The 26,090-nt window shown below is 42.2% G+C and overlaps 1 protein-coding gene across 1 annotated transcript in view; it reads left to right on the forward strand.

Annotated features, from left to right (window-relative positions):
• The window catches only part of LOC126267886 (solute carrier family 26 member 10-like), a 122,180-nt gene that overhangs the window by 48,719 nt on the left and 47,371 nt on the right, over positions 1-26,090 (forward strand). Inside the window, exon 3 of the mRNA XM_049973195.1 lies at positions 13,824-14,266. Within this exon, the coding sequence (XP_049829152.1) occupies positions 13,824-14,266 (443 nt within the window). The remainder of the gene's footprint in view (positions 1-13,823; positions 14,267-26,090) is intronic.

Consider the following 26,090-nt stretch of genomic DNA (forward strand, 5'->3'; position numbering starts at 1 on the left):
ACAATTTACCGAATTTGGTTTACAAAAACTATATGGCTGTGTTTTCATTTGACCAATCAGGGTCTCAATGTTAACCTTAAGCTCCGCCTACAAAAATTCTGTCTATCCAATGAGAAACGTTATACTTTCATGGTGGGGCAATGTTTTTAAAGTTTGAAACGTAACAGAGACGCGAAAAGTCTCACGCTAATACCTGCAGCTGGAATGGTCCTTTTAGAGTTATCGTAAGATCTATACTGTTCTTCTGGAGGGCTCTATCTTTTAACATGGGCTGGGGGGGGGGGGTGGTGGTCCTAATGTAACAGATACGCGAAAAGGCTCACGCTAAAACTTGCGGGTGGTAGTGGCCCTTTTTGTGTTATCGTAAGATCTATACTGTTTTTCTGGAGGGCTCTAGCTTTTAACATGGGCTGGGGGGTGGTCCTTGACTTAACAGAGATGGGAAAAAGTCTCATGCTAAAACATGTGGGTGGTGTGCCCTAGTGGATAGCTGGCGACGTGGGCGTCCAGTCCGTCCCTTATAGTAGGGCCTTCTAGCTTAACACGGCTCTGCTCTCGGCTTCTGTCCTCGTTTCTTCCCTCGGAACTGCGTCAGTCTCACAGTGGGAAGGTACGACATGCATTTAGGCATTCTTGTGTTAGTCTGTGGTATTCCATTTGCTCACTCGTTACTCGTATTACTTCGGTTAATTTAATGTCACGATTTATTCGGAGCTATGTGACATACTACTAGATTTGCTTATTATGTCAGGGTTTTCATGGCGTCATTGTATGCGGTATGGGTCAGCAAACCGCTCTCCTGGCCATTGTTGTGACTCGCTCAAGAAGCACCTCAGCTGTCGTTACCAGTTGAGTGCATCTCGTTTTAGTCATCCCACTCTGACAGTACCGGGAATCGAGTCTGGATCCTAAGCATGGCAGTCAGCCGTGTTGACCTGTCAGATGTCGAGGTGGGCTCATTATTTATTACACAGTCTTATTACAGCTGGGTTTAATTCTTTGTATTACTTGCCTGTCTCTCCTAGAATTAAATTAAAAAATGTTGGAGGTAATACACTTTCTTGTCTAAGACTATTTCTAACATCAAAGTGCTCTGTCAATCCTGTACAGATCTTTACTCTGGAACAGGTTTACTTTAAACACGTCTGTACTAGACGTGTTAACTTTTGTGGAAACCGAAACACTTTCACGACATTGATGAATACAAATGACATGCTCCCAATTGAACGTAAAAAGATGATCTATAGTTGATATGTTCCTCTTGAAAACACTTTCAAAGTCCTTTACAGATCCTTCTGTAATTGGGATCATTCTTTTCAGTAGACGCTGAGATAGAATTTCGTAGCTTACATCAAGGAATGCAGTCCCTCTATAATTATCACATACCAGTGGATACTTCAACACACAAGGGAATTCAAGGCAGTTCATCCGATATCTCACTGCTATATTACCTACATAAATTAAGACAGAGACATGGATTTAATTTTTACTTACGCATAAAACCTGAAAGGTTATCTTGGTGAAGGTTTTAAGATAGTAGTTCATGAAGTTATCGATGTGGTTTTTCATGGTTCAAATATGTCGCCCACTCGCTCCATCATTGCCCAATAAATATCGAGTCGAGATGGCGATATCACAGCAACAAAAGGAGTTTTGTGTTCTCTGATTCAACAGCTGAAATTCAATTACAACTGGACGGCGTGATTTTCGTCTAGAATACGGGACTGTACCTCTTACAGCGTTCGATGATGGCCCCAACGGTTTCAATACACTGGTTGTTTATGTATTGGGAAATCACCATTTCGCCTTAAATTGCTCAGTCAACATTTTTGTCCATGTAAGTGTACTCTTCGTACGAGCTGAGACTTGTGCATTGATCGTGTGTGTGTCTGGCGTGTTTTGTGGCGATGTTTATGTTCCAGACCGTACAGCATTTAATCGCTACAAACTTTTCATAACTGTGATAAGTAACGTGCAGAGCTTTTTCAATTCATTCTGGAAGTGACCATAGAAGTAAACAATTTTCATTCAAGTTTAATGTTCAGTGATGATGCAAGGTTCTATTTGAGTGGCAAATTGAACAGCCACGTTGTGAGAATATGTGTAATGTAGCCGCCACGTACAATAGCCGAGCATAATATGCACTCTGCGAAGCTTCATACGTTTTACACCGTGTCCTCTGAAAAAAAAAATCATCCACATTTTTTTGTGGGACAGACGTGTTGCACAGAAAATTCACAATTTCTTTCCGGGGTGTGTATATCAATCTTTAAAGTTGTTACTTGGAGCAGACGCAGAGAATCAGATCCGGCTCATACTGCGTGTCACCATCGGTATCTATGTCTTGTGCAGTGTTGCACAAGGCGGGACACCACTCGCATTGCGTTTTGCGAAACTGTAATCAACAAGAGGGACCAGCGCAGTATGACATCACCAAATGCGTCATTCGGTAAGCCTTGCACTACAGAGCCGTAACATGTAACCTCTGAGCTCAGCCGCTGCATGGCATCCTAACACTGACGCAAAGTGTAAAGACAAGGGGAACTAACGATCAATGACACACGACGGCGAGGACAAGTCCGCTGGTACACCTACATCTACGTAGATAGTCCGCGAGCCACCGAATGGTGCGTGGCAGAGGTTACCTCTAGATAATGAGGCCAAATCGTCAACCACGATGACGTTATGTCCAGCTTAAATAAGATTGCTCCTGAAGCCTCACCATCAATGTATGGTCATCCCATCTTGCAGATCTCTGATTCCGAAGGAATGTGCTGCCTGGAGCCAAGAGAAGACTTCACATCTGAGACCTCAGCCAGCATGTTATAGTGGAACGTACCCATTGCAAGTGGATAAGTTGGTCACCAACGGGTTTGAAGAAGACGTGGAAGAGCCTGGCTATGGCCCCGGCGAAACACCGTACCGGCTAACTGCAAACTACCGCCTAAACCTGTTGCGTGTGGCACATGATTATCGCCTTCCTGGCTGTATGTAACACCGCTCTCCTGTCTGTATATTGTGTTCCTGGTTTCGATCCTGGGCTTCCATATTCACGAAACCCGCTCTCCGTTAGTCTTGGCACACACTTAAGCACGCGTTCCTCTTCGAGAGCGCTGGGGCCGGTAACACTACCTGCCCATGACCTGCGGTAGGCTTGCGCCTACCGACTACTCTCATGGCCACCTGCACGACACGGCCTACTCTGTTATGTCTGCAGTGCTGCTCCACGCGAGTGTGCCAGTCAGCGTGGCCTCTCCATGTAGGAGAATACAATCGGTGCGACAAATCTAATTCCAGACAATGCTGTTTTACTGACGCCTTAGGACATATGACACGCATACACACCAGCTCCAAAGCTCAGCCTCCAGCACCACTAACGTCACCACCTCATCAGCTCACTGTAAATCATGACCCAGGAGGTGACCACTACAGAAAGTTATCGGAGTCATAACCTGAATATTTCACCAACTGCGACATAATCGCATATACAAACAGTGATCCAATACTGTAAAATGCTTTTTCATTCTAGTCTCTGATCACAATATGAGTTCTTTAGACGATGACCGGTTTCAGTCTGTAATGACCATCTTCAGATCTAAAATAAATAAATATATACATCTAGTGAGCAGTGTGTCTTTTAACATAAAACAGCAATATGTATCACAATATACTGTCATGCAGCCAGGCAAATGTACAGATGAAATATGGTAAAACGTACCTTTTTTACACCATGTCCTAAAGTGATACGGCCATAATGGCATCGTCAAAACATATAAATATAATCAGCATAGCATCATCACATAGATTTAAGATATGGTGATTAATAGGCCAAATCGTAAACATAGTGATTATGGCCAACTAGCTACTGAAGTACAGTAGCATCCAGAAACCTGTTTGCCTGCACCCTCCCTAGATGTCGCTACTGTGGGTTTGCTTATGTGTAGTCATCATTTACGCAAAAACATAATCTGATAAAAGCGCATTACATAAAATGCATGTAGTAGACTTATTAAGACTGATGACTATCATAGAAACCAACTGTGATTTATTAAAATATGAATGAGGTTACCCATGTAAAATTGCCAAGCGGTTAAAGGCGCTACAGTCTGGAACCGCGTGACCGCTACGGTAGCAGGTTGGAATCCTGCCTCAGGAATGGATGTGTGTGATGTCCTTAGGTTAGTTAGGTTTAAGTAGTCCTACGTTCTAGGGGACTGATGACCTTAGACGTTAAGTCCCATAGTTCTCAGAGCCGTTTGAACCTTTTTTTTTTTTTTGTAAAATTATTAAAAGGAAATATAAGGTGAGTATAGGTCCGACCCTTTTTTATGGTGAATTTACGATCAATAATTAATATAGCGTAATACACTGCCTCTGGCAACCTATAAATTGCTTATGAAAGATGAAATGTCTATATGACAGCTGAAAAAGAGACAGATTAATGAACAGCGCCCTCTGTTGGGTCGGCCGCTAGGTTCTTATGAAGGCGCGCACCGATCGTAAGAACATAACCAATAGAGGGCTTTATATACATCGTGACATGTCTCCCGCAGAAAACGATTAAACAACATGTAAGCATTCAATAAATAAAATTATATAGTTTGGCTATACATGCATTTTATCTAATGTGCTTTTATCAGATTATGTTTTTGCTTAAATGATGACTACATATAAGCAAACCCACAGTAGCGACATCTAGGGAGGGTGTAGGCAAACAGGTTTCTGGATGCTACTGTACTTCAGTAGCTAGTTGGCCATAATCACTATGTTTACGATGTGGCCTATTCTACACCATATCTTAAAAAATATGTAACGATGCTATGCAGATTACATTTATATGTTTTGACGATGCCATTATGGCCATATCACTTTAGGAAATGGTGTAAAAAAGGTATGTTTTACCATATTTCATCTGTACATTTCCCTGGTTGAATGACAGTATATTTTGATACATATTGATGTTTAATGGTAAAAGAGACACTGCTCACTACATGTATATATTTATTTATTTTGGGTCTGAGGATGGTCATTACAGACTGAAACTGGTCATCGTCTAAAGAATTCATATTGTGATCAGAGACTAGAGTAAAAAAGCATGACATGAATATGTGGGAGATTTGGCTTTTCGCACAACTACGCGACTCTGTCTAAAAAATTTGTTTTTTCGACATGACAGAGTACCACCACATTGGAAACCGGATTTAAGAACTCTCGTAAAAGTGAACTGCCTAAAAGGTGGCTCTGTAGAATGTGCTGTCAGAGACATACTCGTGGGCAGTCGCATAACTGATCGTAACCCTTACAAGACCGCCCTGCAGTGCTCTGAATACATCACGGTAGAGTGAGTGCCTATTACTCTGTATGCTTAACTGTGTTAATTCTTTCACAATGCGAGGCTCCTTGTACTTTTTGTCCATAAAACAACATATCTATAAATCCAGCATACTAGCTGGTTTCACAGCTATCGTTTACTTTATTTCCATAATTGACCATATTACCTGAAACATAACGTACTGTAAATATGATACCAGCTACTGCAATCAGCGAATTAGACTTGGTACCAGAATACCTCTCAGTCAAGGTGACCACACTTGGACTGCATTCAAGGCATGCTTACAAACTGAACTCTACACGTTGCTCTTAACGATACAGAGTCGACAGATGCTAATGTAATTTCAGGACTACCCCAAGGAAGTGTGGTAGGACCGTTACTGCTAAATGACCTAGTAGAAAATGTCAGAAGCTACATAATGCAGATGATGCAGTTGTCTATAAGAAAGTAGCAAAGCCGGAAGACAGCGTCAATTTGCAAAATGACCTGCGGAGGACTGATGAATGTTTCAGCTTGTGGCAGTTGGCCCTGAATTTAAATTGGAGTAACATATTGTGCGTGTATAGAAGAAGAAATCCACTATAGGACAACTACACCATTGATGATAAATTTCTGAAAACTGTATCTGTCGTAAAATTTCTAGGCTTAGCCATCAAGAGCGATCTTAAGCAGAATGGCCACATGAAACAGTAGGGAAAGATGATCCCAGACTGAGATTCATAAAAATAGTCTTAAGGAAATGCTGTTCATCTACTGAAGAAGTGGTTTATAAAGTGTTTGTTCGACCGATTCTTGAATATTGTTCATCAGTCTGGGAGCCTTACCACGTAGGACCCGATAGAACAGATAGAGAAGTTCCAACGAAGAGCGGCGCGTTTCCTCACTGACGCGTTTCCTCACAGCATTGTTTGGTCGGCGCGAGACTCCAGTGACAGAAACTACTAGAGACCTTATACATAACTGAGTGACTTCCTAATGAAATTCCGAAAGAATACGTTCCGGAAAGAGCCGGACAACATAATAGCCCCGCCTTACATACGTCTCGCGACATGATCAAACTGAGAAAATTCTCGAAATTAGAGCTGATATAGAGATTTAACGATAATTATTCTTCCCACGAGCCTTTTGCGAATACTACAGAGTCAGGGGATCGCTCGGTGGTACCCGAAACACTCTCCGTCAGACACTGGCAGGTGAGCCGCAGAGGACGGATGTAGATGTAGATGTAACAACAATAGTATTTTGATTTTTCAGTGGTGTGGGAGTGACTGTTTTGAGGAGAGGCTGTGAGACAACAGTGGAATGGGCGCCACACTAAAAAAAGAAAAAAAACCATGAGTTACTAATGGTACGAAAATGCAACTAAATGGTTTTGTTTTATATTAAGTCACGGTCTGTCAGCTTGAATAGACCTTAGTTCACCCTAACTGAATGCTTCTTCTCACTGTCGCCCCCCCCCCCCTCCTCCCCCTCCAACAGCCGTCTGATTGCAGCATGAAACACAATGTGGAGGGAGAAAAAGAACTACACTGTGTTTCAAAAATATTCTTCCGATTTCTCAAGGCTAAGACTTTTAGCTTACTGAAAATGGAATCTCCAGATGAATTTCAATTTACACAGAGGACAACAAACTTTTTTGTCTGTTATATGTTCGCACTTGAACATTAGTGTACATTTTACAATTAGGTTTAAGATCAAAATCTGCATTTTCATTTCACAGATGTTTAATGTGCTCTTCGTCAGGCGCTTAGCACACATCCAGCCAGTACTCAGTTTCGTCCCACACTTTTGACAGCAAGTCTGGATTTACGGCACTCCCTGCTAATGCTATGCAACGTCGTCGTTCACACGAAGTTGTTGGGAGGGGTCGCATAGATGGAGTCTCTCATAAACCACAAAGTAGGAAGTGAGACGTACACTACCCCTTCTCTTTACTGCAGAAGTTATGTGTAGACTGCGTTCAGGTAATGTATTGAAATGTTAATGTCTTTTGCAAATCGGTTCCCATTCGGTAGCATGCGCTATCTACACTACTGATCATTAAAATTGCTACACTAAGAAGAAATGCAGAAGATAGATGGGTATTCATTGGATAATAATGTTATACCAGAAGTGAAATGTGATTACATTTTCACGCAATTTGGGTGCGTAGATCCTGAGAAATCGGTGCCCAAACCAACCAACTCTGGCCGTAATAACGGCCTTGATACGCCTCATCATTGAGTCAAACAGAGCTTGGATGGCGTGTACAGGTACAGCTGCTCATGTAGCTTCAACACGATACCACAGTTCATCAAGAGAAGTGACTGGCGTATTGTGACGAGCCAGTTGCCCAGCCTCCATTGACCAGATGTTTTCAATTGATGAGAGATCTGGAGAATATGCTGGTCAGGGCAGCAGTAGAACATTTTCTGTATCCAGAAAGACCCGTACAGGACCTGCAACATGCGATGGTGCATTATCCCGCTGAAATGAAGAGATTCGCAGAGATCGAATGAAGGGTAGAGCCACGGGTCGTAACAGATCTGAAATGTAAAGTCCACTGTTCAAAGTGTCGTCAATGCGAACAAGAGGTGACCGAGGTGGCCGGGTGAAAAACCAGTATGGCGATGACGAATACACGCTTTTAATGTGCATTCACTACGATGTCGCCAAACACATTTGCGACCATCATGATGCTGTAAACAGAACCTAGATTCATCCCCAAAAAAATGACGTTTTGCCATTCGTGCACTCAGGCTCGTCGCTAAGTACACCATCGCAGGCGCTCATGTCTGTGATGCAGCCTCAAGGGTAACCGCAGCCATGGTCTCCGAGCTGATAGTCCATGCTGCTGCAAACGTCGTCGAACTGTTCGTGCAGATGGTTGTTGTCTTTCAAACGTCCCCATCTGTTGACTCAGGGATCGAGACGTGGCTGCAAGATCCGTTACAGTCACACGGATAAGATGTCTGTCATCGACTGCTAGCGATACGAAGCCGTTGGGATCCAGCACGGCGTTCCATATTACCCTCCTGAACCCACCGATTCCATATTCTACTAACAGTCATTGGATCTCGACTAACGCGAGCAGCAATATCGCGATACGATAAACCGCAATGGCGATAGGCTACAATCCGATCTTTATCAAAGTCGGAAACGGGATGGTACACATTTCTCCTCCTTACAGAAGGCATCACATCAACGTTTCACCAGGCAACGCCGGTCAACTGCTGTTTGTGTATGAGAAATCGGTTGGAAACTTTCCTCATGTCAGCAAGTTGTAGGTGTCGCCACCGGCGCCAACCCTGTGTGAATACTCTGAAAACCTAATCATTTGCATATCATGGCATCTTCTTCCCGTCGGTTAAATTTCGCGTCTGTAGCACATCATCTTCATGGTGTAGCAATTTTAATGGCCAGTAGTATAATATGTTCCAATCGCAGCTTACAAAAACGGGATTTTTCGGAGGCTCTTATGTAGTAGACAGGTATGGTCAAATGTTTTGAATATCCCTTTGGCTATGGACCATTTGTGCTCCGGACAGAAGGGTCGTCTTGGTTTCACTATCCTACAGTATACGGTCAAAATATGAATATTACACACTTCGTCCTGGTTAAGCAAATGGAGCTAATTGGTTGTTTCGTGTTGTATTTGATGTGGTTACTGTGGGCCTTAAGGGGATTATGGAGGCACCATTAATTCATGGGGCGTTCCGCAGAAAACAACAAAAAAGGTTTTTCCGTTCTTTTGTAAGAACACAAATCTGCGGATTGCAAGGCGGCTAGACACAGCAAACGGCAGAAATTTTTACGACGTGTTCCTAAGATCCTGACCTCAAAGAACATCTAAAACTTTCTTGATGTCTTTGTCCGCTTGCTATTTGTATTAAAAGTTACTCTGCTTATAGACGTACGATACGCACGAAAACTCCTGCCTCAGGCGAAATGTAAATAACATATTAGCGCAAGAAATTGCTCAGATTTTCACGTTATATTTGTAGGTACTTATCTAGAGGCACCATGTTCCCAGTTTCAAAAGTATTTATCCACTATCGAGAAACACCCCAAAAGCATGGTATTTGGGTACCAAACTCGAGCTGCAGATTTCAAGACGGCTGTGCGCAGCAAATGGCTGTAATTTTTTATCCCAATTTCGGAACGCCTTGAAAATTTTCTTTATATCTGTTTCCGAGGTATAGAAGTTCAAAGTTATTAGCTCGTAGTCGGTTCCTTAGAGAACACAAAAAGGTGTTTTCTTACAGTTTTTTCAGTACCAAAAAACGGCCATGGCTATGCATAGCAAATGAGTGCAGTTTACAATATGTTCCTAATATTCTGCTCTCGAACAACGATGAAAAATTTCCTGATATCTTTATCGGTTTCCTAGACAGAGATTCAAATCCACCATACTTATATACGTAAAATACGCAGTGAAATGCAGTGTGAGACGAAATCTAAACAATAAATAACTGAAGCAGATTGTTCAAATTTTGAAGGTATATTTTCTAAGCATTTACCTAGATTCGCTCAACTTCTCATTTTCCAAAATATTACTCAGTTCATGCGCGGTTCCTTAGAAGACCCCAAATACGCGTTTCTTACCATATTTTCGTACCAAAAACCAGCCACCGTTTCCAAGAGGGCTATCCACTGAAAATTGCTTAAATTTCTATAATACGTTCCTAGGATCCTAATATCGAATAGCCTTGAAAATTTTCTTGATACATTTATCCGTTTCCCAGACACAGTGTTTCAAAGTTACCATACCTGTACACGTAAAATACGAACGTGAAATTCGATGGAGCCGAAAGGTACTTAATAAAGTGAATTAGCATGGAGAAAAGTACCGTGAAGTGTCTCTGTTATCGTCATAAGTGTTTTAGGAACGCCAAGTTGTAGTACTGAAACACATGCAAAGTTTTTGTGTATGTGAAATCAGGTCTGAGATGAGATGTAAAATTAGTTTTCCTACCTGATGACCGACCATTATATCTGTATGTGGAGCTGAAGCACCATGCAGAGTGTTGGCACAATCATCTGTGCTCAGTGACGTACTAATTCGGCAAAGTGTCTTCCACTTGTTGCACAGCCAGTTATATGATCGTTTTAGAAGTTTCGAAGTGGTCGCCTTCAGCAGATGGTGCCACATGATGTAAGTTGGAGTCACGAAAGTAATAACACCTATGGGCACTGCCATCAGCGTGTCTTCTTTCGCACCTTCTTTTCTTGTGCTACTCTGCTTCTTAAATATCACTCTGAACTGTCAATTAGGGCGGTTCACAAACAAGTCGAGTACACTTGTTATTCCAGAAACGTTATCGTGGAAGTAGGGGTCAGGAGGTGCTGGTGAAATAACACACACTGTTAAGGTTATCTTTTATTTTAAAGGCATTGTCAATAATAAATTTTTAAGTCTGGCATTAAAAAAAAACTTTCCAATAGTTGACAAATTTTCTTTACGAAAAGGAGAGTGCCAAGTATGACGTTAACAACTTCCCAATGGTAAAATTTTAAGACAACAATTTAAGAAAAAAACTGTTTTAATAGCTGGCATATTTTCTCTATGTAAAGGATATTGTACGGTACGACGTTAACAACTTCCTAATATTAAGATTTTAAACGTGTTATATCTATAAGAGAACAATTCCTTTAAAAACAAAACTGTTAAGTAGGTAGTTTGTACGAAAGCTAAAATAGTTGTCTTTCGCCACTTAAATAACTTATATTACGCCTGTCAGTTGTTACGAGATAAATGTGAATATGCCAGCACACAAACCTTTACATTAAAGGAAGTTTTCAAAAAAAAAATTCCTTAGCTCGGAGAGGAAGTGACACGTGTAAAGGGGGCCTAATCACAATATGCGGAATAGTTATTGGTGGTCTACAGGACCACAGTAGATGAGCTCCAAAACTTCCATTACAAGCCATCACCTCCCCGAGTTACCCAAAACCAGAAGATATAGCAAGGGCGGTGCCTGCAAAGACTTCGGACCACAGAGACACGCGATTCCGACCCTAAGTCACCCAATCGAGGTATCAATGAAACAGCCCGACCAAGAAGCAATTATCACATTCCCGCAGACAAGAAAACAAAAACTGTGGTGGGAAGACCCCAATAAAACCACTGGTGAAGAAACTCATACACTTCACTAGAACTTGAAAAACCCCTTTTTATAACTCTGTTACTGTTTTCAGTACTCAACTTCTCACACTCGATCACAGCGCCGAGAACACGTTGCACTTCCAAATGCTCGTCAGAGCCATTCGCCTCCAGTAGTTTCACCGGCAGATAAGAAGACATACGGTCCCACGCGCTGATCTCTCGCACCACGGCTTCTAAGCTCCATAAGCCACGTACAGGCAGGTAAGGCAGACTTAGCCCCTGTCAGGCAAGAGGTCGGCCAAAGCACGTGGCGAGCAGTTGACGACCCCCAACAACAGGGCCCCGCTCGCGCCACCACCTCTCTCGGTCACAGCCCAGTATAATCTGTCTGTAAACTCAAGAGCGAGCAGCACGTTTGGTGGGGGAAGTGGCCTTTCCCGGAAGAACGCTGCCACCGGCCTACAGGGGCAGCCAAAATCTTTTGCCCGTTACCTGTTTGGAGGTGTAGATCGGCGTGCAGTGATATACTTCGTTTCTTAGTTGCCAATGTTAGCCAGTTAACTTTGTATACGTACTGATACACTTCGATTTCCTGAAGTGATGGATAATCGTCAAGGATTGCAAGAAAATGTGCAGAATACGAGGAAGAGGAGGTACTTGCTGAGTAACGAGCGTTCGATCGCCTCTAATGTTATTACATCGTGTATTAAAGAGCCGACCCAAAAACAACTGTTGGCTAATATTACCAGTGCCAGTCAAAGGGCTGCAATTTATGCAAACGTCAGCAGCGTCCAATAGGACGCATAAGGAAGATACGCGCGAATAAGCCGCGTGGTTTATTGAAATTGCCACGAAGGAATACTAATAATCTTGGGAGGAAACCGATCGTTATAGACAGTTTCTAAACCACGTAAAACCTTTGATGCTTATGGAACACTAAATCTCCATCTTGGTCACTCTTCACCTGATTCTGAGACATATTGCTTGAAATCTGTGCGCAATACCTATTCTAAACACTGCTGAAATTTTCTTCGAAACATATACGTGGATTCTGGAATTCAAAAAGCTTGACATACGAGATGCGTTCACGTATTAATTTTAGTTTTGGTAAGAACTTTTTTGTTAATCTACAGCAATGTTATCCTCTTCAAAATATTTCGCATTACATACTATATACTTGTGCCAGTGCTTTTTCCAATTTCCGAAATTCTTTAGGAACTGTTCCTTCGGGGTAGTTCATAGGTCTCTTAACTGCGCATTTTTAATCTCATCCATGTTTGTAAAACCGCTGTCCTTTAAGGCCTGCTTTGAAATGTTTATACCACTTGTAGGCCGTTGGTTCACTTATAACAGGCTCACCAAAAGCAATATTTAACATTTCTAAAAATTTCATACACTTCATTCCATTCCTGTAACAAAATTTAGTACAGATTCTCTAATCTATTTTTATACCAAACAAATAATCGTTGATGCTTCCAAAACACATGTAACCTTTTTGACTGCTGACAACAGAGTAAATACCCAATATGCATAACATTGTACACAAACGTTTGAGACATGTTTACGAAGATTGTGCCAAAAAGTAGTGAAAATCGGACCAATACAACACGCAAAATTATAAATTTCTGCTTACTTTTTAAACACTCTTCGTGTTGCAAAAATTGTTAAGTTTCAATGCAGTCCTTCAAAGAAAATATCTACCTTTTAATAGCAACACAAAGTAAGAACAATCCTCAAATTCTACAGATTGATTGCATTATATGGGGTTCGTTTTACGAACAGCAATAGAGGAACATACGATACATTCAGATGAACAGGCATTCGGTTCTATGTTTGTAGTATAATCCTGACTTCCATTCTTATCTTAATATTATTTACTCTATAATATTGTGTTTCGGAAGAAGGTATCGTTTTTTGTACTCCTTATGGTCTTAATGCATTTGTCTAAAAATGAAAGTAGCCGAGACGTATCTGTAGACGGCGTCGCCACAGATTTAAATCGCGCGCCCCGGCAGGGCCGGTACTGCGATGTGAAACGGCCTGTAGAAGCGCCTTGTGACGTAGCTGGGTTGGGAGGGTGGGGACTCGCTAGCTCGCTCTTCAGTTTACCGGCAGACTATACGTATGCTCCGATCATCACGCGACCGTAAACTTGCTCCACCTCCCGCCAGAAAGCGGTAGCGGTCCAAACAGCGTCCCAAATCGAAAGCGTCACCGCAGGCACTAGACGCGAAGCGAAAGCACTCCGCCTGGCGCGCATTTCGAAGAGCCGGACACGACTACGGCTCACTCTCCTTTTGTCTATTGCGCCTTTCCGTCCTTCTGCGGTAGAAGAGTTATCGTACATTTCCAACTGTGCTATCTCCGGGTTTGCTATCGGTTCGAGTGGTAGTGGGGATGGCGCAGATCGTGTCGGAGCACGCGGGGGACGGTGTGACTCCCGAGGAGGTGGTGAGCATGGTGTCGCTGTGGTGCGGTCTGCTGCTGCTGACTCTGTGGGTGCTGCGCCTGGGGGCGCTGTGCCGAGTGCTGAGCGAGACGCTGGTGAGCTCCATCACCACGGGCGCAGCAGTGCACGTCTTCACCTCGCAGCTGCTCGAGGCGCTGGGCGTGGCGCGCGACGCACCCAAGCACCACGGCCTGCTGCGCCTCGTCTACACCTACGGGGACCTGTTCTCGGGCAGCCTGCCTCCCAGGCTGCCCGCCATTGCCACCGCGCTCATCACCATCGCGGTGCTGGTGGTCTACCAGTTGGCTGTGCCGAAACTGGTCAGCCGATGGCTGTCTGCCGAGCTGGTCGTCCTCGTCGTCACCACCGCTACCGCCTCCCAAGTTGATTTCTCTGCCAGGTAACAACCTTATACTGTCCAAAGATCCGAAAGAGCCCAGCTAAGTTAGTTAGTTAGAACAAATTACATCAACTCAGTACAGCCTATTAGGTCGAAATAAATAGGTAGTCTTCCGACAACAGCTCACGCAGTGACATGTACCAAGTGCACACTCTAAGGCCACTTATGGCTGGGTGGTTGGTGGCTGTTGCACAATTGAAAGTCGAAAGATGTGAACTGAATGAAACTTCCTGGCCAATTAAAACTGTGGTCCGGACCGAGACTCGAACTCGGGACCTTTGCCTTTCGCTGGCAAGCGCTCTAGTCTCAGAGTGAAAATCTCATTCTGGAAACATCCCCCAGGTTTTGGCTAAGCCATGTCTGCACAATATCCTTTCTTTCAGGAGTTCTAGTTCTGCAAGGTTGGCAGGAGAAAAAAATGGTTCAAATGGCTCTGAGCACTATGGGGCTTAACATCTGAGGTCATCAGTCCCCTAGAACTTAGAACTACTTAAACCTAACTAACCTAAGGACATCACACACATCCATGCCCGAGGCAGGATTCGAACCTGCGACCGTAGCGGTCGTGCGGTTCCAGACTGTAGCGCCTAGAACCGCTCGGCCACTCCGGCCGGCTTGGCAGGAGAGCTTCTGTAAACTTTCTAAGGTAGGAGACGAGATACTGGCAGAAATATGGCTGTGAAGACGCGGCGTGAGTCGTACTTGGGTAGCTCAGTTGGTAGAGCACTTGCCCGCGGAAGGCAAAGGTCCCGAGTTCGAGTCTCGGTCCGGCACACAGTTTTAATCTGCCAGGAAGTTTCATATCAGTGCACACTCAGCTGCACAGTGAAAATCTCATTCTGGAAACATCCCACAGGCTGTGGCTAAGCCGTGTCTCCGCAGTATCCTGTCTTTCAGGAGTGCTAGTTCTGCAAGTTTGCAGGAGAGCTTCTGTAAACTCTGGAAGGCAGGATACGAGATAATGGCAGAAGTAAGGCATCACGGACGGGCCGTGAGTCGTGCTTGTGTAGCTCGGTTGGTAGAGCACTTGCCTGCGGAAGGTGAAGGTCCCGAGTTCGACTCTCGGGCCGATGTACAGTTTTAATATGGAAGGAAGTTTCATATCAGCGCCCACTCCGCTGCAGAGTGAAAATCTCATTCTGGTAGTGAATTATTTTTTGTCAGCGCCCACATCAGACATGAAATGCTATTTTTAGTCATGAAATACTCATTTTCTGATATGAATCCAGATTTTATTTAAATTTTTAGTCTGTTACCTTCTTATTTCCTGGGACATTATTTTCAGCCCACAGCCAACTTTCTCACAAAAAGCGGCATAATATGCAAATTCCTTCTCTTTTTGCGCCCAAAACCAACGACTCAGTAATAAGTGCCAAAATCACGACTTACAGCGGGCCATTTCTTTTATAAAGCAATCTCAATTGCTTGAAGTTAGTTGCCACATTAGAGATTAAGCAGAATTTGGAGGTTGGCAGAAACTATAATGAATACATTGTGCCTGGAACGTTATTTAAAACTCACCAACGTACAGAAGAAGAGTGCTAAAATGAATCATTACAATGGCCCTCCTTTTTTTATGAGCATCTAGGGCAAATGGTGGCCACAGTTTAAGCCTGATTCTTCTTGGGCATGTTATTACAGCGATTACAAAGGAGAACAGGTTCTACAGCCTACTCTGTATCTGCTAAAATATCGGGACTAACAAACACCAACGGTTAAGGTGTTACAAAACTGTTAAAAACTTAGAACGTGGAGCACCCAGAGTGATTCACTTCAGTCAGAGGAAAATCGAGTGTGTTCCCCCCTTAACGGGTGACGATGGCAGGAATGACTGTACTCAGTATGTAGTCCAATAGAAATTATTTCCTCGCAACGAGAGGGGTTAGTGGGAGTTGCCCAAGCCGAAGGTTATGCTTGTTCGGCGTGCTTTTTCGTACGAATAGGTGAATAATATTCATGCTAGAGCAATACGGAGTGTGTGCACAGAGCAACGCTGAGATCATCTAATGGGAAAGATTTACTGAAGGGTCTTTGTAGCTGAGTCACAATCTTCACAGCAACGTCATCAGCTGCATTCCCTGACATGTAAGCATGTCCAAGATCCCATAAAAATGATGCAATAGTGCCAGTATTAGCTTCTGAAAGAAGACATTCGTGGATCTCTTACAATACAATCATTAAAAAATCAGTGAGCCAGTGGATGTAAATTGAAAACTGCAGATGTGATCGTAACGCCTTTGTTTGTATAAGAAGGTGTGAACAGTATGCTCCCACCAGTCCTGCAACAGCCGCCACCTGATGTACATTCATTTATATTTTTAGATCTATATGTGGTTGTCCCAGGACTGGTGGACGCCATAGCCTCATATTTTTACCTCATGATTGAATTATTTCGTAGAACACTGCTATTTTTAACTTTTGACCTACTCATTTTCTGACATGAATCCAGATTTCAATTAAATCTTTAGCCTGCTACCTTCTTATTTCCTGGGACATTATTTTCAGCCGGCCCTGGTGGTCGAGCGGTTCTAGGTGCTACTGTCTGGAACCGCGCGACCGCTACGATCGCAGATTCGAATCCTCCCTCGGGCATGGATGTGTGTGATGTCCTTAGGTTAGTTAGGTTTAAGTAGTTCTAAGTTCTAGGGGACTGATGACCTCAGAAGTTAAGACTCATAGTGCTCAGAGCCACTTGGACCATTACTTTCAGCCCACGACCTACTTTCTCACAAAATTTAGGGAAAATCTACTCTTTGCAGATGTGCGTTACCACACCCGTTGAAGGTGCAGCCACGAAAAAGTAATATGTTACCACCACCCCTCTGGAGCTGCAGCTGTTAATATAACAATTGGGGTGGGGGCGTACTAACCAATCTAGCAACCGAGAAATATGGTGGTAGTCATCTATGTAGCCCTAAAGAGTGACTACAGCCGCTATAAATGCACAGCCGATCCACAAACGAATTTTGTTTTCTTTTTCGTTACAGTCATTTCATTTTCCCATGTGGGGGTATGCTGGTAGTAGTGATGTAGCGTTCTTCAGCCTACAAGAGTATTGATAAACATGGAAATTTGAACAAATGTACCATTATCGAGGATAATGTGAAGATGCGATGTGTTGGAGCTGACATTGTGTGACGGACTGCTCAGAGTAAGTTAAAGCTCAAAGCATTCAAAGTTAAAGCTCAAAGCATTCTACTTATTGACCTGCTCCACAGTCCAAGACCTAGCTGCACAGCTGGGCGTCTGTACTGATAGAGCTGACACACTCATCCACCATTTGGGATACTCAGAGGTGTGTACCCTCCCTCATCCATCCTACAGTCCAGATCTCCTACGTTCTCACTGCCATCTGTCTGGCCCAATGAAGGACGCATTGTGCAGGAAGCAGTACATAGATGAGGAGGGTATTCATGCAGCAAGATGTCAACACAGTGGTGCCGTGGAAGCACACAGGCTCTCCAAGTATTGGAGGGTAAGGCTGTTGTATTCAACTGCGACTTCATTGAAAAATAAGGTTTTGTAATAATATAGTGTATGGAATCCTGAATACAACCAACCTGGTTTCAGAAAAAGGTGTTGTATTATGTATTGGACACTCCTTGTATCTGTGGTACTGATACATGTTGTCGACTTCGATGTAGCACCATGATCTTTGATGCACTCCAGTTTCTAACACAGTTGTACAATCTATTGCATCAGAAACGAATTATAAAATGGTATCGATGACACTGCAGCACCCGCTAGCGGCAGAACGCCCACGCTAACTAGCTCTGATGCATTCAGGCGCTAGGAGATCAAGAAATCAAAATTTTAAACAATTTTATCTTGAAATTCTTCTATCATTGCATTGTTTTTGTTGTAATATGAGTCAATTTGTTACAATTTTTGCTGCAGCATGGGGCATTTTGTTACAATTTGATTGTAATTGGCGTAATTTATCACAAGTTTTGCTGTAAACTAAGGCAATTTGCTAAAATTTTTGTTCTAATCAAATATAAAATTAAAGTATATGGGGAAATTTGTTACGTTATGTTGCGAGGTGTTACAGTGTAACAGCTAATCGGCGTCGAATGCTCTATCTTATTATGTGTATTTCATTGCCAAATCAGCATCAGGAATTATGAAGAGAGAGGTCTGCATGATACCAAAATAAGCATATGGCGAAATGTCAAAAAGAAGTAATAGTTGGTTCTTCACTGAAGAATTCGCTAATAAATGTGGAATTAATTTTATAACGCTTCAGTAATTCTGTTGCAAAATGGAATCTCACTCTTAAAGACTGCTGCTGTGCCTAGTTTTGAATGCAAAACATTCCACCAGGCTCTGTCAGAGAAACCAATGCAAAAGAAGATGGAATGGGGAAAAGATACTAAAGCCAAAGAAAACACAATGTAAATGAAAGAAGTGTCTGGTGTTATTGGAGGAGGAGGAGGAGGAGGAGAGGAAGAAGAAGAAGAAGAGGTTGATTACGATGAGGATGATGTCACTGAAGTGCATAAGAGAAATGGAGAAATATCAGGACCAAGTAGTATTAAATACAAAAACATAATTAAAACAGCATTAGCTGGTAGGTAACCATCTTGATGTTGAAGCTCTTTTGTCTGTGTTTGCTTTAACAATAAGATGTGTTTTTGAGTGGGGTCCACGTTTAACAAAACACAATTTTGTTTTCTGTCCCAGACATGTTTCACTGCAGTTGCAGCGTCATCAGTGGATTTTATATTATTATTGCTGTTAAACACAAGAAATGTTCTTTACTGTTTAAATACATGTAAACTTTAGTTTCTAAAATGTAATTACCGCTTTTTGGAGAGCACATAAAATTGTGTATTCATACCTTCTTACCACATGATGTGGTTTTCCTTCTGCATTACATCTTTACAGTGTCTGTTTTTCTTTATAGTTTGTCATCTGAAACCATATACAAGTTAATGTAGGCAAAACATTTACGCAAAAATTCTAAAATGTTATGGCTATACCTGAGATTAATAATTTATGTGAAAGATTGTGTGTGTTTGATTATCTATTTAAATAATGTTTCACTTACGTTTTCATTTTTCGTCATCTTCTTCACTGTCAAGTGCTGTGTGTAGCTGGTAGACATCGCGGCAGCAACCAATATTGACACTTAGCACAAAAAATGAATTATGTGTCTACAGAATATATATAAATTACAATGGTTCAGATGAGATTGTTGATCATGCAAACTTTTGATTGTGTTAGCAAGCGTTGGAAATACAGCTCCTATGAATGAGAACTTTTCAGTAATTTTAAAGCTTTTAGAAAGACGTATTATAGAATAATGATGTCAACGAACCTTGGGATTACAGTTCATGTGAATGAGAGAGTTTCAATAATTTCAGAGCGCTGAGAAACATGTATTATCCAATATCGAAATATCACATTACAGTTGTGCCAGCTGTATGCAATCATACATCCTCAGAAGCTCTTTCATAATTATGTATTGGCCATGCACAGCATCTTTGGTGGTATAATACACTCCTGGAAATGGAAAAAAGTTACGAGTGCGTGATTTAGAACTGTGACCAGCTTCGAACATATTTGAGTATATTATCACTTCCTGCTCTGGCAGTAATAAGTTAGTCTGCACATATTGTTAATGACGAAGTGAAAAAAAATGTACCCTCCTGGAAATGGAAAAAAGAACACATTGACACCGGTGTGTCAGACCCACCATACTTGCTCCGGAGGGCTGTACAAGCAATGATCACACGCACGGCACAGCGGACTTACCAGGAACCGCGGTGTTGGCCGTCGAATGGCGCTGGCTGCGCAGCATTTGTGCACCGCCGCCATCAGTGTCAGCCAGTTTGCCGTGGCATACGGAGCTCCATCGTAGTCTTTAACACTGGTAGCATGCCGCGACAGCGTGGACGTGAACCGTATGTGCAGTTGACGGACTTTGAGCGAGGGCGTATAGTGGGCATGTGGGAGGCCAGGTGGCCGAATTGCTCAACACGTGGGGCGTGAGGTCTCCACAGTACATCGATGTTGTCGCCAGTGGTCGGCGGAAGGTGCACGTGCCCGTCGACCTGGGACCGGACCGCAGCGACGCACGGATGCACGCCAAGACCGTAGGATCCTACGCAGTGCCGTAGGGGACCGCACCGCCACTTCCCAGCAAATTAGGGACACTGTTGCTCCTGGGGTATCGGCGAGGACCATTCGCAACCGTCTCCATGAAGCTGGGCTACGGTCCCGCACACCGTTAGTTCGTCTTCCGCTCACGCCCCAACATCGTGAAGCCCGCCTCCAGTGGTGTCACGACAGGTGTGAATGGAGGGACGAATGGAGACGTGTCGTCTTCAGCGATGAGAGTCGCTTCTGCCTTGGTGCCAATGATGGTCGTATGCGTGTTTGGCGTCGTGCAGGTGAGCGCCACAATGAGGACTGCATACGACCGAGGCACACAGGGCCAACACCCGGCATCATGGTGTGGGGAGCGATCTCCTACACTGGCCGTACACCTCTGGTGATCGTCGAGGGGACACTGAATAGAGCACGGTACATCGAAACCGTCATCGAACCCATCGTTTTACCATTCCTAGACCGGCAAGGGAACTTGCTGTTCCAACAGGACAATGCACGTCCGCATGTATCCCGTGCCACCCAACGTGCTCTAGAAGGTGTAAGTCAACTACCCTGGCCAGCAAGATCCCCGGATCTGTCCCCCATTGAGCATGTTTGGGACTGGATGAAGCGTCGTCTCACGCGGTCTGCACGTCCAGCACGAACGCTAGTCCAACTGAGGCACGAGGTGGAAATGGCATGGCAAGCCGTTCCACAGGACTACATCCAGCATCTCTACGATCGTCTCCATGGGAGAATAGCAGCCTGCATTACTGCGAAAGGTGGATATACACTGTACTAGTGCCGACATTGTGCATGCTCTGTTGCCTGTGTCTATGTGCCTGTGGTTCTGTCAGTGTGATCATGTGATGTATCTGACCCCAGGAATGTGTCAATAAAGTTTCCCCTTCCTGGGACAATGAATTCACGGTGTTCTTATTTCAATTTCCAGGAGTGTATAATAACTTCACTTTTTCGACATTGCTATTTACGGTATCACTGTTGTTGATGGTAAATATTACTATACAGGGTGTGCATTTTAAATTAGCAATGGGCCATGTTATATGTGTGGTAGTTCAGCCAGCACTACAACGTCGTGAGCCATATTTCATAGTACTAAATTGTGCCTCCAAATCACATATGTTCAACACAATATTAACAAATATTAATTCGTTATACTGACACATTCGCATGAAGTCAATCTGTTCAGTTTGTACAGAAAGACATCCTGTACAGCAGTAAAGAACTTGTTACATGCAACATTTTGGAGGAAAATGAATTTTTTCTCCACGTGTGATTAAAAATTTAAACGTGATCATACATTTGATTGCCTTAAGAAATATATAAAAGTATAGAAACTTAGTTTAAAGGACAGTCCATCGAGCTTTATGATCATAAAAGTTACTGCCATTCGAAATTCAGTTGTGGTGGTAGGATACGAACACATACTTGCAGACAGAGATTTGAAATGATGTTTTGGTAATGCACATGGTGTTAAACATCAAAGTTTAATATTTACACTTTGTCAGAAATGTTATTTAAACACTGTTGATGGCTATGAAGCTAACATAAAGTTGGTTATTATGCAAGGCGTCCATGTTAGACCAACACAACAATGTTAAGAGCCTCACTTTAACAGTTAAGTGTTACACAAAACAACATATCTATGAAACAATATTAGGAAGTGCTGATTTGTTATGCTGCTACATTTTCAGGTAGCCAACCGTATGTTATACAGGAAGTATTTTTACTAAAAATATACTAAACAACAGTGAAGGGCTCTTGTTATGTGCTAATGTCATTAATTGTCTGTGTTCGTATTTGCCTTGCTGTATAAGGCAAGTGTTTTTATTGCTTCGAAATGCACTTAAATATTATTTACAGTGAAATATTAATGACTTTATACAGATATAAATGTATATTGCTTAAAAATTTTGATTCTTATTATTTTATTTGTATCCCACAACCCTGTTCAAAAAACTGATTTCTATACGCTGTAAAATCTGCTTGTATAGTATTAAGATCACAAATAGCTATGACAGACTTAGGTATTACCCATGTGGGTGACTGCACTTGTTAATGCAACCTCTTTTAGAATGAGGAGTATGTCAGACTGTAATCAGATTAATGACAAGGGGTCAGTGTGCCCAAAAGTCTAGATGTGGTTTTCAGGAAGTTTCTCACATCCTACTACGGTAATGTCGGGCTGGTTCCCATGTCCCACGTTAGATTCACTCTATGCAAACATTTAGAACACTTTCTCATACCTGCGCACAGATTTTACTACACACCCATGCACAAAGGGTACACTGCTTGTGTCTGGTGCGATAAATAAGTATCTAATACTCTCAGTGTTCGTTCTCCATGAAGTCTCACTCAGCACCATACTTAGGTATTCCGTCTGCAAATTCTAAATGTATAAATTTCATACTTCTACAAGTGATTGTAACAGACTTTGTTACTGCACACATACAATTGTTTATGTATGTATGTGCATTATGTACACACATATAATCCACAACATCATCGAATAATGTCCTTACATATGGATGACACCGACTCAGACTGTGTACTGCCATACAGACTACACAGTATAGATCATTAAAGTCCAAGAAAATTCATTAATGAACTGTGAAGGGTCTTCTAATATTAACTTTGACATAGGAGTCCTGCACATGTAATGATTTATGATGTAATGTTACTGAAGATGTCTTTGTCAGGAAAAGCATTTGCTGAGTCATACACTGTTGTCATCAAAAGATCACTGTACCTCATCTTGTTAAATAGATGAATCCACTCCATCTCAGTATACTGCACTTTAGTATTATGTTGAACATTCTATTACTCCACAGTCACTAGTTCAGGCTACTCCTACATTAACACATTTTGCGCCACATGCTGTTAACATGTACAGGTTGGTAATCAGGAGCATTTGCACATGAACTAGCAATGACCGTCCATCGCTATGAGGGTGAAAATGTACTATGCCATACCCATACAAACTTAATGAATGTCGGAATTGTTATACATGGAACACTTTGCACAGTAAAGTAAAACCTTTCCATAAACATGTTTTTGCTATATTTGAAATTATTTGCGAAACATATCGTTTACTTACTACACTTCTGCCCTGTTCCAAGTAAAACATGTTGAATTTTGTTGATATTGTTGTCTGCTGTGCGGAGATGTTGGCACTTGTTATTGAAGATACAAGTCGCGGAATTGAATGTGAATAAGTAAAAAAAATAAAATAAAATAAAATAAATAAAAAATGGTGTAATCTTCTGGTTCAACATGCGCTGAACGTAGTTTATCAACAGGCCTAACAATAACTTTCTGGTCAGAAAACGGAACTGTGTAGTGATGGAAGCATATAGATTCACGGAGTAGTAACGTTTCCATGTTTCCAGGTGTGTGTGTGTGTGTGTTTGTGTGTGTGTGTGTGTGTGTGTGTGTGCGTGTGTGTTTGAGTACTAAATTGTTATCCCCCAGGATATTTCTTGACATTATCTAATATTTATCGCTATTAAATTATGTTATCTATCCTGTAGAACGTATTACGTCATCACATAGGAACTGACAGTTGTCAGGGGTGACTGTTGATGATGTTCCAGTCGAACGTTCTGTCTGTCTTGTGATTTCAGCGCTGCTACCTACCTGCTAACTGATAATACTACCGCTGGCCAGCCACAACTTTACTATGAAAATTTCTGCTGCAAACACCTTCATCATCAGACGATTTACATCTTCCCAGATTTTTTGATTTTTTTGAGTGTGGCAATGATGGGTACGCTGCGAGCTCGATTTCAGAATGCTACGTCAGTAAAAAGCCTTAGATAATCCTCTGTCTGTAACTCAGTCAAATTCACTTAATACTATGATTACTTCAGCAACTCAAGGCACTGAAGGCATTGTGTCTGATGTTACTGTTAAGGAAATGACAAGTTACGTATAAGTAGTGATAATGTTACACTTGAGAAAACAAGTTATATTAGTATTAGTGCCAATCTATGTTACTCTGAATTGAGGATTCCATTTGATACCACTAATAATAATGACATGTTGTCTAAAGGTAAATCTGTTTCCCCCACCATCAGCCGTATTCATGTTGATCACTTCAAAACGTCAGGTCAACACTAGTCACTTACTATCGCGTCTTTTAAATGAATTCAGAGGTAATCAAGAGCAGTGGGTAGACGTTCAAGAAGTAACATAAGAAAGAGTATCTGCAAAATAAGTGAACAACATAGTCCTGGCAGCAAATTATTACAGGAACGGTTAGCAAGTGTGCATCAACAATTGCAGTAAAGCACAAAAAGGAAAATAGGGCTGGTACGAATATACTGATAGCACAAATTCAGAATTTGTAAAGCAAGTAGGCATCAGCTGAGGATGACACTTCAGATAGATTTAACGAAGAACCTAGTGAAATGAGTGGCAAGCTGCGGCCTGAATATGATGCGAAAATTACCACTGTTGAGGATAAGCCTACTGCAATTGAAGAAAGTCGAATCGAGGCGAGGAAAGTAGTAGAAAATTAGAACAAACTCTTGCAGAAAAATTTGAATGTATTTATGAGAGGAGCGGTCCAGGGATAATGATAAAAATTCAGCTCGTGAAGCTGTTCATCAGGTTTAGCTAATCATGTTTCTACTCCGCAGAAGGATTGAATTACTTAAACTCAGTACAGACAAGGAAACGTTACGGACTAAGTAGGAAAAACGTAAGAATGCTGTCAACATTAATGAACTCAATGCTGTTGGAGCGCATGTGTTTGTGGACGTTGAGCAAAACTCACATAGTTGAGTACAAACAGTGGTCGTGATCTCTGAAGAAGTTAGATCACTTTTATGTTCTAAAGAATGGCAGATACAAATAAACCAGAGGACGAGAGACTCAGCCAAAGAGTTGCTGAAAAGAATATCTGACACTGAGGCAACGCAGGGTAATGGACCTGTTAAAACAATTGTCATATGTAGAATCGGATTCCTGATTAACAATACTATTCGGTTCATGAGGAAGTGCTAGAACCTAAATACGGTAATGCTACGACACTAGCTCACCACATTCGACAACAGTATGATAGCGGTCAGGTTTGCGTAAAACATGACTTCAGGCGTATTTTTAATACTATGTATTCTTGCGAGTAAGCTGCATGCTACGTGTGCATTAATTTTTCTTTACATGCGTAGATACCCTTTTGCGTTTAAGTGCTCATGTAAAATCTTCCCAGTTGCAGCCTGTAAATTATGATGGCTCACATCAGTCTGGAGTGGTGGAGTGTACCACTTTGAATTTCACATCATTCTGTTGAGAGAAATGATATCTAGCACGTATGAAGCTATAGAAGGTGTTTCAAAATGATGTTTTAAAAATTTTGGGGCAGATTCCTCACACCAAAATAAGAAAGGAAGTCCACTAAATACTGGCTCTAAAATGCTTATCTGAAGGGCTATGAGCAGTTGTACATCCTTGATACTCGGACCATCTCTTCTAGCTCTTTATTTACCATGTATTGCGGGGGAGGTGATGGACCTAAACAAGAAAAATATGTTCAATAAACATGGGCTCTAAAATACATCCCTTAAGAGGTAGGAGGACTTCTTCAGTAGAAGAGCTGTATCGAGGCTGAACAAGTACTCATAATTCTTAAGGTATGCGTTCCAGAGCCCATCTGCGAATAGTATCACAGGCATCGTGAATACGCTATTGAATAGCCTGCACGTTGGGA

The sequence above is a fragment of the Schistocerca gregaria genome, chromosome 4 (assembly GCF_023897955.1).
Source record: "Schistocerca gregaria isolate iqSchGreg1 chromosome 4, iqSchGreg1.2, whole genome shotgun sequence".
NCBI lineage: Eukaryota > Metazoa > Arthropoda > Insecta > Orthoptera > Acrididae > Schistocerca > Schistocerca gregaria.